Source organism: Pteropus alecto, unplaced genomic scaffold (assembly GCF_000325575.1).
Source record: "Pteropus alecto unplaced genomic scaffold, ASM32557v1 scaffold43, whole genome shotgun sequence".
Classification (NCBI taxonomy): Eukaryota; Metazoa; Chordata; class Mammalia; order Chiroptera; family Pteropodidae; genus Pteropus; species Pteropus alecto.
The window spans coordinates 8914635-8927677 of record NW_006435764.1 but is presented as its reverse complement, the minus strand read 5'-3'; the positions used below and the strand labels follow the sequence as shown (position 1 = coordinate 8927677).

General features: G+C 49.6%; 1 protein-coding gene across 5 annotated transcripts in view; it reads left to right on the top strand.

Annotated features, from left to right (window-relative positions):
* The window catches only part of STX3 (syntaxin 3), a 71996-nt gene that overhangs the window by 42241 nt on the left and 16712 nt on the right, over positions 1 to 13043 (top strand). For all 5 annotated transcript variants that reach the window (XM_025046314.1, XM_025046316.1, XM_025046313.1 and 2 more), the window contains exon 2: positions 4758 to 4841. In XM_025046314.1, coding sequence (XP_024902082.1) covers positions 4821 to 4841 — 21 coding nt within the window. In that variant the 5' untranslated portion in view covers positions 4758 to 4820. The remainder of the gene's footprint in view (positions 1 to 4757; positions 4842 to 13043) is intronic.

Genomic DNA, 13043 nt, shown 5'->3' with positions numbered 1-13043 from the left:
CCTCTCTTCATTTCCTTCGGTGCTTTTCCAGCTGCAGTTAAGCTCGCCCTCTTCTTCCCTTCTCTTTTTCTTCCTCTCTTCCTTTCTTTTCTCTCTTGACAGCAGGGCTCTTCCTTAAAATGAAACGTTGTCGTCAGCCCTGGTGTGTAAAGCAGATAAAAGTGAAGCTATGCAGATTGACCCAGCGGCCGGCCCGACTCCCCCGCAGCCTGACTCCCTGGGTGGGTTCTAAGGCACATCCGAGATGTCTTGGGCTTCACGCAGCCGCTCTGGAAAGCTAAGCTCCTTACGTGGTGAGAAAACCAAGGCTTAATGGAGATAAGTGCTGCGCCCAAGGCCTGCAGCTCCTCTCTGCCAGCCGCATGCTTTCTGCAGGGCTCTCCTTGGCTCCTGGCTGCCCTTGGTCTTAGGCGCTTTGAGCGGGGTGCGATGGAATCAGCAAGGGCTTAGGACAGACGACCCAAGCTTGAGCCCCGACTCTGAAAAGCAATAGCAGGGAGACCTTGAATGACTTAGAACTTCTCTGACCTGCAGGTTCTCACCTATAAAATGTAGGTGGGTTTCGTTGACATGCTGTCTGTAAAGCAGTGGGGTGCTGTCGCCACCTGGGAGCTAGTAGGGACTCTGTAGGTGGCAAAGATTTTTTATTAAAGGAGCTATTGAAGAGGGACTCACAGTCAAATAGACTAAGGCTGATGGAGAAGGCAGTTGAGAGGAAGGCAGTGAGCATTGAGTGAGAGGAATTGCAGGTTAAGTCACTTCATATTGAGTTCTGGGTCCCGGAATTCGTTCTACTCTTTGTCCAGAGAGGAGGAGATCATAGCTCTGGCTGCCCTCACTGAATTTGGGGGCGCATTCGAGAGGTGGGGGCAGATGATAAGTCCTGAGTCCTAGCTCAGTGCTGACCAAGTCATTGGCGTTATCTTCCATTGCCTGGCGGGAGAGGCAGCGGGAGGCCAGGGTGGGGGCGTGGGGAGCGGAAGTGGGTGGCTGGGCTCTTGATTCTCACATACGGTTTTTTACTGTGGCTGATGCTGCAGCTACTTAACGTTCCTATTACCACACGCCTTGATTCTCTGATAAAGATGCTGAAGTTCTCTTCTTGGCCATGCTCAGTCATGTGGGCTGAAGATAAGGGGCACGGTGTGCTTCCCTTGCCCTGGAGATCCCCGAGGCCTCGAGGCCTGTAAGAGCATGGCCGTGTGATGTGTCACATGTCCTGGGGAAGGAGCCCTGGTCCTGGGTCTGCTGGATCCCCTTCCGGAGAAGCCCGGGTGTCACGTGACTCCAGACAACCACATTATCCAGATAATCTGTGACAATGGCCTCTTCTTTGAATTTTCTGATCTACTCTTGTTGAGGTGGTTATTTTATATTTTTGGAAGCGGCACAGCACAGTGGGAGAAACCGCATGGGAAGATGGGAATCAGGAAACCTGGGTTCTCTTTCTGGCTGTATCGGTACCTCATTATTTGGTCTCAGGCCTTGGCTTGCCCATCTCTAAATGAGAGAGTCTAATGGTAGAATCTGTAAGGCTGCATCCATCTCTACACATCCTGTATCTTTTCTCCCCCTTTCCTGCTTAAAGGTACTTAGATCCAGGTTAAAGCTCTAAAGAAGTTACTTGGTGAGACCTTGTTGATGGTGGTTTTATTGAGCTGTTTCTATGTGCTGTTCATTACGTAAAGAAATTTAAAATGTTATCGTGTTTAATCTTCATAAAAACCCTAGTAGGCATTATTGTTCCTCTTCTGTAGATAAGGAAACTGAGGCTCAGAGATGGTTAAACCGATTGCTTAAGGCTCAGTGACTAGCGTGTGATGGAGTGAGTTTGAGATCCCCTGCTCGTCATGGTGTTTTGCGCGATCGGTCTTGTGGACTGAGCCTTTAGTGTGAAAACTTGAGAGCTCCCTGTTCGGGCATCGCGTGTGCCCAGTCTTGCGTTAGAAGCTTTCCACATGGGATCTCATAAAAGCGATAAGGTGTCTGGCGCTGTTACCATTCACGGGTAACAAACTCAGAGCGGTAAGAGACTCGACTGACATCTCACAGCCCGTAATCCATACCAAATTCTGCAGCCAGGCCGTGAGGCGCCAAAGCCTTCCCCTTGCCCAGTTCACGCGTTCCCTCACTGGAGGTGGACCAGGCCCGCCCTGCGAGAGCCTGCCGAAAGCCAAGCGCTAGCCGTCCTGGACTTGGGGAATCCCTGTGCAAATTCCAGGGGGCTCAACAATTTACGTCACGCTGGAGAGCTGGGCGCCTGCCTCCCACGCTGCAGGACACAGTGGTCCCCAGCTTCCGGAAACCGCCCTTCATCCATCCTGCGATGGCATCCGCATCCCACTTCCTTAGCACACGTGCCTATTTGACGAAAGCGGAGCTGACGCACCCGTGTGTGTCTGTGTGTGCACGTGCGTGCACACCTACCTGAGGTATCTACCCTCAGCGTGAGTCTCTAGAAGAGCTCCTAAGAGAAGGCACTCTCCACCAAGGCTTCCTAGAGGAAGACTGGCTTCCTGTTCTCTAGTGGGGGTCGTGCAGTCCTCCTCAGGAGACGAGCTCTCTGGAGGCTGCCGAGAGGCCCGAGTATTGATCATAGTTGATAAAGGGAGCTTTTTTTTGGTCTCAAACTGTAGAAACTGCTGGGTGAGTGCAGGCTTACCGCCTCTGTGGAAAGCTAGTTACTTGCTCAGCTAAAATGGATTGAATTGCTGTTATGTCTCTAGTCCATGGTAAGTACCCATTATACACATGGAATAAATTCATTAATGACAAGTACGGATAGTTTTAATTGCAAATGACAAAAGCCAATTCTGGTTAAATGAGTGAAAATATATTAGAAACGAGGGTCGCTCTGGGAACCCAGCAGATGTCTCGGTTGGATGCTGCTGTCATGATTCACGTCCCAGTTCCAGTTCCTCAGGGGGCTTTGGGTCATGACCGAGAGTCTTCCCGTGGGGAAGGCAGGGGCCACCTCCACGAAGGAAGGCATTCTGGGGCGCTGTGGTAGCTGGGTAAGGCAGCCCTGGCCCTCCACGCGTTCATGCTCAGCGGGAAGCCTGGATGGAGGAGTGATCAGTAGTAGGCTGTGATGGCGGCTGTGAAAGTTTGCACAAAAGGCATTGGGAACGTAGGGAGGTTTTAAATTTCGCATGCGGAGAACATGTCCGGAGAGGTCAACAGGGAAGTTTGTTCGCACTTGAGTTTTAAAGGCTAAGTAGAATTTTGCCAGCTGGACGAATGCATTTCGGGGGATCTTCGTGCGACAGTTCAGTGATGTGGAAGCACAGTGTGTCCAGGAAGAGCCAGAAGTTCCGGCGCCCGGTCTGGAGAGCGCATCTCAGAGGGGGAAGTGTGGGTGGGGCCCGATCTCGAAGGGCCCTGGATGCTCCTTCAGGCATTGAGACTTTCAGTCCCAGGAGGGGAGCTGTCACTGTATGACTGTAAGCGGCAGAAGGACATGGTCAGTTCTGAGTTTTAGGAAGATGACTGCGGGAGGCTGTAGCAGTGCTCTCAGATTCGACTCTTCTTCCCACGTGGCTGTTCAACGTGGGCGGCTGATGGTTCCAGACAAGCCAGAGAGTGAGCCAGTCAAAAAGAGAGCCCCCAGATGGCTGGAGAGTCCCACATTTCCGTGGGAATCCCCAGTAACTCCATCTTTCTGTTCCAGACCAGGAGGATGGTGGCAGGTGGAGAAGAGAGGCCCCTGGTGGCTTGCATTGCCCATAGAGTTCTGAGTGTTTAAGAGTGAAACGTCTTGGCGTAGAAGGCCATAGGCCACTGGAGTTTGTGAAGAAGCAGGTCGTGGCAGGGGCGGGGAGGGGGTTGCCCCGCCTACCTCCACTCCGGACAACCTGTCCTCCCTCCGTGCTTCAGAATGGGCAGTGCGCAGTGTGCGGTGGTCTGGGAAGAACGTACAGATGGCTCAGGTCTTTGATGTCGGGTGGGAAGAGAAGCCCTTCCTCTAGACAGCCATTTGGTGATTTTGCAGAGGAAGTCGAAGGAGGTTAAGAAAGCCGAGGTCTCCAGGGGTGGCTTCCTTTTCCTTATAAACGTGGACCTTGACAGGGGACAACACGCAGTGCCGATTCCTTTGTAATAGGTGGTTTCTGAAAACAGGAAAGTCTTCCCTCCTACTGCGAGGATTTGAAGCTAGTGTTCTAGAGGAATCGTGGCTAGAAACTATTCGAATATAGATCATGCATTCGCACAGCGTGGAGAAGGGGTTGGGACATGGGCTCTAAAAGATGAGCTAGAATCTCCCCATCTCCACATTTTAGCTAAGTGACATTGCCCGAGTTCCTTAACCTCTCTGTTTTCAGTTCTCTGATTGGAAACAGTTATAGCAATGTCACCACCACCACCAAAACCTAACAATTTATTGAGTACTTACAGTAGGCCAGACACTGTGCAAAAATAATAATAATAATAATAACTATCTCACTGATTTCTTAAAGAACGCTGTGAAGTAGGTAGTGTTGTTATCAACATTTCACGGATAAGAAAATGGAGGTACTGTGGGGATAGTAGCTCGCCTGTCCCCCCCGCAAATAACCAGTAAATGGGGGAACTAGGGTTGCAGTTCAGACAGCGTGACATCAGAGTTTGACACGTCCCAGAGCTGTTCTGAGTTTTCAAGGAGACTGTGGATGTAAAATGCTGACCGTAGATCGAGCTCCTGGGCCCTAGCGAGCATTCCATACTTGGAGCTAATTCTTGTGTTGTGAGTCTCACCTGCCCGTTTTTGTCTCTCACAGAAGCAGCTGACACAGGATGATGACACTGACGAGGTCGAGATCGCCATCGACAACACAGCTTTCATGGACGAGTTCTTCTCTGAGGTGGGCAGCCTGCCGGTGCTTTCATCTGAATGTACATGAGGAAACACAGCTTCCTTATAAAGAATGAAGCCTTAAAGATCTTCCCAGAGTAGCAGAGGAAAGTCAGTCTTTCGCAGGGACGGGGAGGCCAGACCAAGAAGTTACAGGGAGAGTCTTTCTAATACTTACTTGGGAGGGTGTAGGTTTTTAATCTTATGGAGAAAGTCAGCGGAAAGTAAATTGTCTGTAATTAAAGTCTTATGCTATGTGACAACATTTTAATGATATCCCTTCTTGCCCAAATGACATCATTTGAATACAGAATCAACCCACAGGGTCCCAGCCACACGGCATAAAACACATCGCATCTTTAGGCCTGTGATTCACAGAGACCACATTTATTTCCCAAAATTCAGTCCCTTTGGCTTAATTCCAGGGATAACAGAGAAACCAAGAAACCACCAATTAATATTTTTGAAGTCAAACGGGGCAAAGGTGGGTTGCCTACGTCTGCACACTCGCATGCCCTGTGATTTTGAAGGTCCTTGATGGCAAGGTGCTGCGGCAGGCAGTGGGTGCTGGAAAGCTCGTTGGGGGCGGGGGTGCTGGTGGTGGCGTTGACGTGTCACGGACGGGCTTTGGAGCCACAGGAACATGGCTGCAAATCTCAGCCCTGCTTCCGACCAGCTGTTGACCCTGCGAATGTTCCTTAGCACACTGGGTTTCCTTATCTGTAAGTCCGGATTGCTAATGTAATTCCCTAGAGGGTTATTATGACGATTGAATGGGATAATGTTTCTAAAACTTTCAGCGTAGCATCTGAGCCGTATGCGCCCAATAAATGACACTTCAAAAAAAACAAAGGCACGGGAAGTTCAGTCACTGACGCTCCTGCCACCGTACTGAGGTTTCTTTATATTTTTCCGGAAGGAAGACAGGCGTCGTATTCTTTCTGCAGGGAGGACGTGGGCGTCTCCCGTCCTGTAGCTTCGGGACGTGGAAGAGTCGTCCTGCTGTTCTCAGCTCTCGTCCAAACGGAGTGGAGCGAGGTGCGAGCCGTGACGGCTCAGGCCCGTTCATCTGTCAGAGTCACAAGCGGGTTTAAGAATGAACTTGAGCGAACTGGAGCGTGTACTGGCCTGATCGGGAAGCTGGCTGCGAACGCCCCGTAGATCCCCACCTTCCTTCCCCGGGGGCGGGTCTGGCCTTTCGGTTGAGGAGTCATAGGGAGATCAGGCGGCCTTTGAGTTTGGTCAGTCTCCTGCCGTTCCAGGTGTGGATCATGGAAGGAAGATGTCTTTCTGCTCAATGGCGGGAGGGGGACTTAAGATGTTTACATCATTGTAGGTTGTCCCTCTGAGCTTGGAGGACCAGATTCGTTAAAGAATTTAACCAAAAGAATAAGGAATAAGGGATCGGGAACCTTCTCCCAGGACAGCGTCTGCCTCTTCTCTCAAATCAGAGGGGCCCCGAGAGGCAGTGTTCCTTGTGAGGTGCGAAGGTGGCCTCCAAGACTTCAGCCTCCAAGACATGGTCTGAGTCCGTCCTCAGGCATTCACTAGGAAGTGACCTTGGTTAAGTCACTTGACCAAGAGTTTGGCCTTAGAAATTAATTCCTTACCTGCCACCAACTGTGATCTCACAGATTTGCTGGGGATTAAAGGAGCTAACAGTCAGAAAGTGCTTAGCGCGGGCGTAGGGCAAGGTTACTTTCCGCTTTTCTCATCTGATAGAACACGGAGAGGGTACGTATCAGAGTGGGGCAGAGGCAGGAGGGAGCGGATGATGGAAAGATCATACAGTCTCTGGCGCCCCACAGATCCTGGTCTAAATCTCGGCTCCACACATTGCTGGTGGTGTAACTTTGGAAAAGTTGTCAAACTGCTCTAAACCCCAGTTGCCTCTGAAATGGTGATATTGCCTGCTGGCTATCGTGAATATAAAATGAGAAAGCGTGTGTCGGACTTAGCGCAGTGCCTGACGCACACTAAGTGTGTCTGCAGTAAAGTTTACTCCTCGTTCCACTGTGTCCCCGGTGTATTTGCGAGAAAGCGGGCCACAGAGTTGATTTTTTTGAATGCCGTCTGGAAATATCTTTGACGGTGGGATACAGTACGTTCTAGGTAGTGGGGATTTGGGGAAATGAGGGGATTTCCCTGTGTGTGTGACTGGGGAACACACCTGGGGCATTCTGTGGGATACAGTAAGTAGGTTTCTTGGGAAGGCGCTCTTGCGATCAGGCCTGCTTTTTGGACTCAGTCCAGCAAGTCGGTCACCCCCGGTTATTTGCTGAGGACCGAAAGTGCAGCTCGGTCGGAGAGGCCTGTGCGAGGTGCGGAGGAAGTCACAGGACCAAGACGTTTTCAGAATGTGCTTTGCACTGTAAAACTCAAATGGTTCCTCCAGCTTCTCACTTGTTGGAGAAGAGAATTGGCCTTCGGGTTTTCGGGCCTCCTCGGCTGATTAAGCCGGGGTCTAGTAAATGATAAACCCCAGACTTTTGTCTAATTCGCTGTCGTCCGTATTTTCCTCGGTCTGTTTGCTCAGTTGGCAGAGAGAGCGAAGTTTTAGAGGAAACAGGACCGACCTGAGAAGGCAGAAACACGAGGGATTTATTGTCCCCTAGTCATTCATTCATCCATTCATCCATCAGGACACGTGAGTGCTCACTGTCTTCCAGGCAGCCTGTTAGGTCCTGGAGATGCAGTGTTCTGGGTGGCAGAGTCCTTGTCCCGTGGTATCCTTTATCTGGGTGAGGGCGATAGGAAAATTTTAAAGTCCTGTGATAATAGAAAGGTCAGCGAGGTAGTCCCGTGGGAGCACGGAAGAGGAAGCTTTCCATTCCGCCTGGAGGGAGGGAGATGGGGGTGAGAGAAGTCGCCTCGGGGCTTCGCGTGCACACCCACGCCCGATTCAGGGGGCCTGGAATGGCTCGGACTTTTGGATTTTTAGGAAGTTCTTCCAGATGATCCTATTGCCTGCTGTCGCTATGAACCCCACTGCAGAGCGATGGGGAGCCTTTGCAGGTTTTAAGCGAGAACGTGATGGGATCAGAGTGCGTTTTAGAAAGAGCATTCTGGTGGCAGTGTGTGGAAAGTGGGAGAGGCCAGAGCGGGAAAGATCAGTGAGTCGCTGGTGCGGCAGCCTCTGGGAGGAAGGGTCAGAGCTTTGCCCTGAATCTGGGTCTCTAAGCGGCAGCATAAGGCACATCACTTAGGGCTGCTTTCGAGGAACTGTGGCTGGAGCAATAAAGATATGTAATTATTTCACATATGAAGAAGTCTGGAATTAGGAGTGGTACAGTGGGCTAGAGGTATTGGGGTTCAAGTCAGTATCTTGCTAACCCTCTTGGCTTTTCCCTTAGGGTGGAGAGTCTGTTCTGATTATCTGTTGCTGTGTAAAAATCGCCATGACAGTTAGTGGTGTGACCGACCCTTTGGTGATACTGACAGATTCTGCAGAGTAGAAATTCAGACAGGGCTTAGCGGAGGTGGATGATGTTTTTGCTCTACAATTTCTGGGCCTTGTTCGGGAAGGCTTGAACTGCCAGAGGCTGCAGTCTTCGAGACTTCTTTATTGTAACACTGCAGCTTGGACTGGAGTGACTCAGGAAAGCTCAGCAGAGACTGCCAGTTGCAGCACCTACATTCGACCTCTTTCTGTGGCTTGGGCTTCTCAGCACGACCGAGTCAGGGGCATCGGTTCGGTACATGGAGACTCAGGGCTCCAAGGCACCTGTTGCAGCCATGGAAGTCATAGATAGCGCACATCACTGCGGCCATACACTGTTGTCGAAGCAGTCACGAGCCCGCCAGAGTCAGGAGAGCAATATCCGTAGACACCAGCTATAAATGGGAGGCGCATGAAAGAATTTGTGCTGCATTTTAAAACCACCAGAGTCACAGCTCCATAGGGCATCATCCTACACCAGCATCTTAAGCAGTGAGGAAGGAGGCAGCTAGGAAGGTTCAAAAATCCTTTTAACAGGGAGGATGACTCCCCAAATCCTCCAACCTGACTTCGCCCTGTGGCCCATCGGCCAGCGATGAACCACATGGTCATGGCCACTCTGAGCTGGAAAAGGGAGACCAGGAAAGCGTGGACTTCACGAAGGGCCGGCTTGTCAGGATGGTCAATAGCGCCGATCATGACTCCTCCTCCGGGGCTGGCAGCATCACTACCCAAACAAAATCAGAGTTCTGTTAACAAGAACGGGCGGGGACAGGCAGGGGTGGCCGTTTGGTGGCTCACAGCGCTTGTCGTGGATGACGGTATGAGATGCAGAAAGACTTCTGGGGTCAAATATGTCTGAGACATGCTTCTTGCTCTTCTCATAGAGATTTATAATACACATTAACTTGTTAAAGGCCCCCAAGAAGCCCTGTAATAAAGAAACCGGCTTAACATGCCTGTTTATTTTTTCACAGAACCCTTTCTGACATGTAACTTCGCTTAACAAGGATGAATGACTGTATTTCGGAAAATGCCGTTATAAAGGTTTTCTTTTTTGGGAGTGCTTAAATAAGTCTATGAGTCAGTTCTGCAGTGGCATATGGAGCATGTTTGTTTCCTGAGGTTACTAATATCTGTTTATTTATTCATCGAACAAACTTCTGTTGAGTGACACCATGTGCTTGGCACAGTGATGGATATCAAGTTGTTCATGAGAAACAGGACAGCCCCAGCCCTTGAGATCTGAGTCAGGACTGGGAGAAGTGCATGGACAGAGTGTGGGCGCCGTGCTGTGGAGCTTTGGAGCGTGGCCCGGTGCCTGGTTGGAGGGACTGAGAGGTGAGCAGTCTTGAAAGCACAGTGGTTTGCTAGGCAGGCTTGATTTTTGTTGAAACTCAGAACCTCAAAGTGACTGTAACTCGGAACTCTAGGCATGAAGTCAAATCTAGCAGGTTAAATACTCTTCGATTCTTTCTGTACGTAGACCGTTTGGATGACTAGGTGAGCCGGTAGGTGCTGCATTTCTGGGCTCTTCCATAGGCAGGCAGGAAGCCGCTGCCAGTCGTTGGCCTATTTGCTGTCAGGTCCGTTCCCCACCCTCCCTGCTCTCTTCTCTGCAGGGAACTCATTTGCCAGGTTCCCTTGCCAACTGGCTTTTGGTGCCTTTGACCTAGGGGAGGCACTGGTGGAAGACTCAGGGAGGAGGCAAGAGGCCACGGTTTTCCTCCCCAGACAGATCTCTGCCCTGGCCTCGGCGTTCACTCGTCAGACCCTGCCACCGTGGTCTGGCTCCCATCAGCGGGGCTCTGGTGACCCTGCCCTCCCTCTTTGTTCCTCCAACTTCCTGTTGCTAATTTCCATCCTCCGTTTGGCTTCTTGGCCCTCGTCCATGGCTGTGTAAAGCATTTTCTGTATTCTATTCCTTAAATTAACTAATTAAAATACTTTAATCTTCCTGACTAAATTTTGAGTGGTGCAAAGCTCAAATATCCTGAATTGATCTGAGATTATTGTCTAGGAATACTCATTTTCACTGGTCAGAATAACTCCGAGATCATTCATTTCTTTTTGTTCATTAGAGGAGAGTCGAAACACGAGTCCCGGTCTCGATAAAATCCCTGAGGGAACTTAACTTCTGTTGCTTGGCTGACCGGGACCTCTCGGTCCCTTCTTGTCAATGTTTGTTTTCCAAAGCAAAGAAGCAAACAAATCAAAGAGGACTTGACTGAGAACTTCTAATGTGAGGACTATTTTGGATTATGCTATTTGGGGGGAAAACTAAGGATGTATGACTTGTGAAAAGGAGGAGTCATTTATTTGACCCTTACACCCCCGTTTCTTTTGTCTCCTTAAAGGGGTGGCACATAATAAGTTTTCAGCAAAGAAATATGCAGGAACTAAAGCCTAACTGGAGGCACAAGGTACATAGATAACTTAGGGGAGACAGAAGCATTTTAGGTGGAACGGACAAAACCTTCTACCTTACCCGGCAACTTCTGCTAGTTCTTCAAAGTAGTACTTTCTCTGCTTTCCATTGTCCGATTAAATTCCACTGGCTAATTGGATTCAGAGGGAAGAGGCCTTCCATACCTTGAAAATAATCCCTGCCTTTTAGTAAAATGATGGTGATTAGTGTACCGTGGTGATTACAATTGGTTCCATGGCGCAGACAACCAACAGGAGGAGTGGTTGTTTGTGGTCCTGCCTCGATTTCCCTGGGTGGCTCCTGACAACATCCCAGAGCGTTTGTTAACATGAGGATTGCCGTGAGGATTAAGTGAGATGTGTGTGTGTAAAGGCACATGATAATCTGGCATATAATAAGTGTGCAGTGATTGCCGGTTAAGTTTGTATTTATCATTATCATTTAATGTTTAGTGAGCATGTGCTTTGTGTTAAGCGTTTGACATGCGTTACCTCATTTAATCCCCACAAAAACTCTACGGAGCGGGAACTATAATAATCCTCATTTCACAGATGAGAGAGCTGGGGCTGGGGGCATCAGCATGTGGCTTGTTCAAGGTCATAAAACTGTTAAGAGATGGGAGCTGAAACGTGAACCTGGTCTCTTCGATTCTAACTTATTTTCCTAAACTGTACTATCTGGATTGCCACATTGTTGAGCAATCATTGAAAAACATACTTTACAAAGTAACAGATAATAAGCAGGTATAGGGGATGTATTAGCTACAGATTTAACATGCTGATTAAAAAACCCTTTTAGATCAGTGCCCTCAATCAGCAGCGTTTCTTGAGCACTCCTTGTGTAAAAAACCTCTCCACAGGGAGCCTGGGTTAGAGAACAAAGAAATACAGCACGTGATCTCAGCGAAAGGTCACGGAGCCACTCTCCCAGAACAGCGAGTCGAACAGGCACATCCCAGGCCGAATCCACGTAGGCCTGGGAGACAAGGTAGTGGAGCCTCCCCGAGGTGGTTCTTGCACCTTTCCCTGGTTTGGGAGACAGAGTTTGGTGTCTCACAGATGCCGGGTTCGAACTTTCAATTCATCCTTGGGCAGCATGGCCTCGAGTGAGTGTTCTACCTCTCCGAGCTCGGTGTTCTCATGCACCAAGGGGAGGCAGTGATGGTGACTTCACAGGCATCTCGCGAAGGGCCTGCTTCTGAGGCAGGTAGATGGTCAATTAATTTTAGCTCTTAAATATATTATCGTGCAGGGTGATGTCAGCATACTTAAAATAAACCCCAGTAAGCTCATGGACAAATAGCCTTGAACTTTTCGACTCAGCGCTGTCAATTTCCTCCTAGTTTCCTGGTTCCTGTGCAGCCTTCCCCCTGCCCCGCGGTGGTCCTTTGGTTATCTGGCAGATGCACAAAAGGAAATTAATAGCCTGTAGCTGCCGCCATGAAATACTCAGAAAGTCACTTCTGAGGAAAACCAGCACTTCTAAGAAAAAAAACAAAGACACAAAGTTCAAAAAAGGAAAGCCGTGTGATTGGCTAGTTGCCCATCCTAAAGTCTTGAAGGGTGACCGTTTGGTGAACTGACTAAATGACTAAATCAGTTTCTGAAATGCCTCCAAAAGGTGAGGTTGATGAGGAAGAACAGTGGCAGCGGGTGGAGATGGGAGTAGAGGCACATGCTCCCAGGTCAGAGCACCCGGGGCTCGGTTCTGTTCACAGGGTCAGATCAGCCATCTACCATCCAGTCTCCAAATGCCTGGAGCGACTTCGAGCTTGAGGCCCAGCCATCTCTTCCTAGTGGCGCACGCGCTCGCGCTCTCTCTCTCTCTCTCTCTCTCTCTCTCTCTCTCTCTCTCTCTCTCTCTCTCTTTCCCCCTACCATTGAGCAAACTTTAGGTCAGAACGATTTTCACTTTATGAGATATTACTCCTGCGTATATTTTCGAAGATATCCAATCCATTGAACGTGCCACATCTGAGGCCTGTGGCTTATTAAAATATGTTAAGCTCATGTTAAAATGGTTCATGGAGTTTACTCTGGACAGCCCTTTTTTTCCTCAGTCCTGTGTTATATAGTGTAATTGCTTCGGCAAGACAGTCATGTGATGGAAACGGAAACATGGTGTGATGCAGTGACATCTTATGGGTTGTTAAAAGGAGCCAGTATCTGGTGTTAGAGATAAGGGGAAGATGGCAATTTATGGGTCACGCACGGGCTTGATTCTGAGGCGGTCACACCCCTGGAGGCTGCCAGCATTCACAGGCAGTAACGTAGGCCTTGGGGTAGTTGCAGAGACCTGGGAAAGCCAAGAAAAAATCAAGCCTTAGATCTAATGGAAAAGGCACC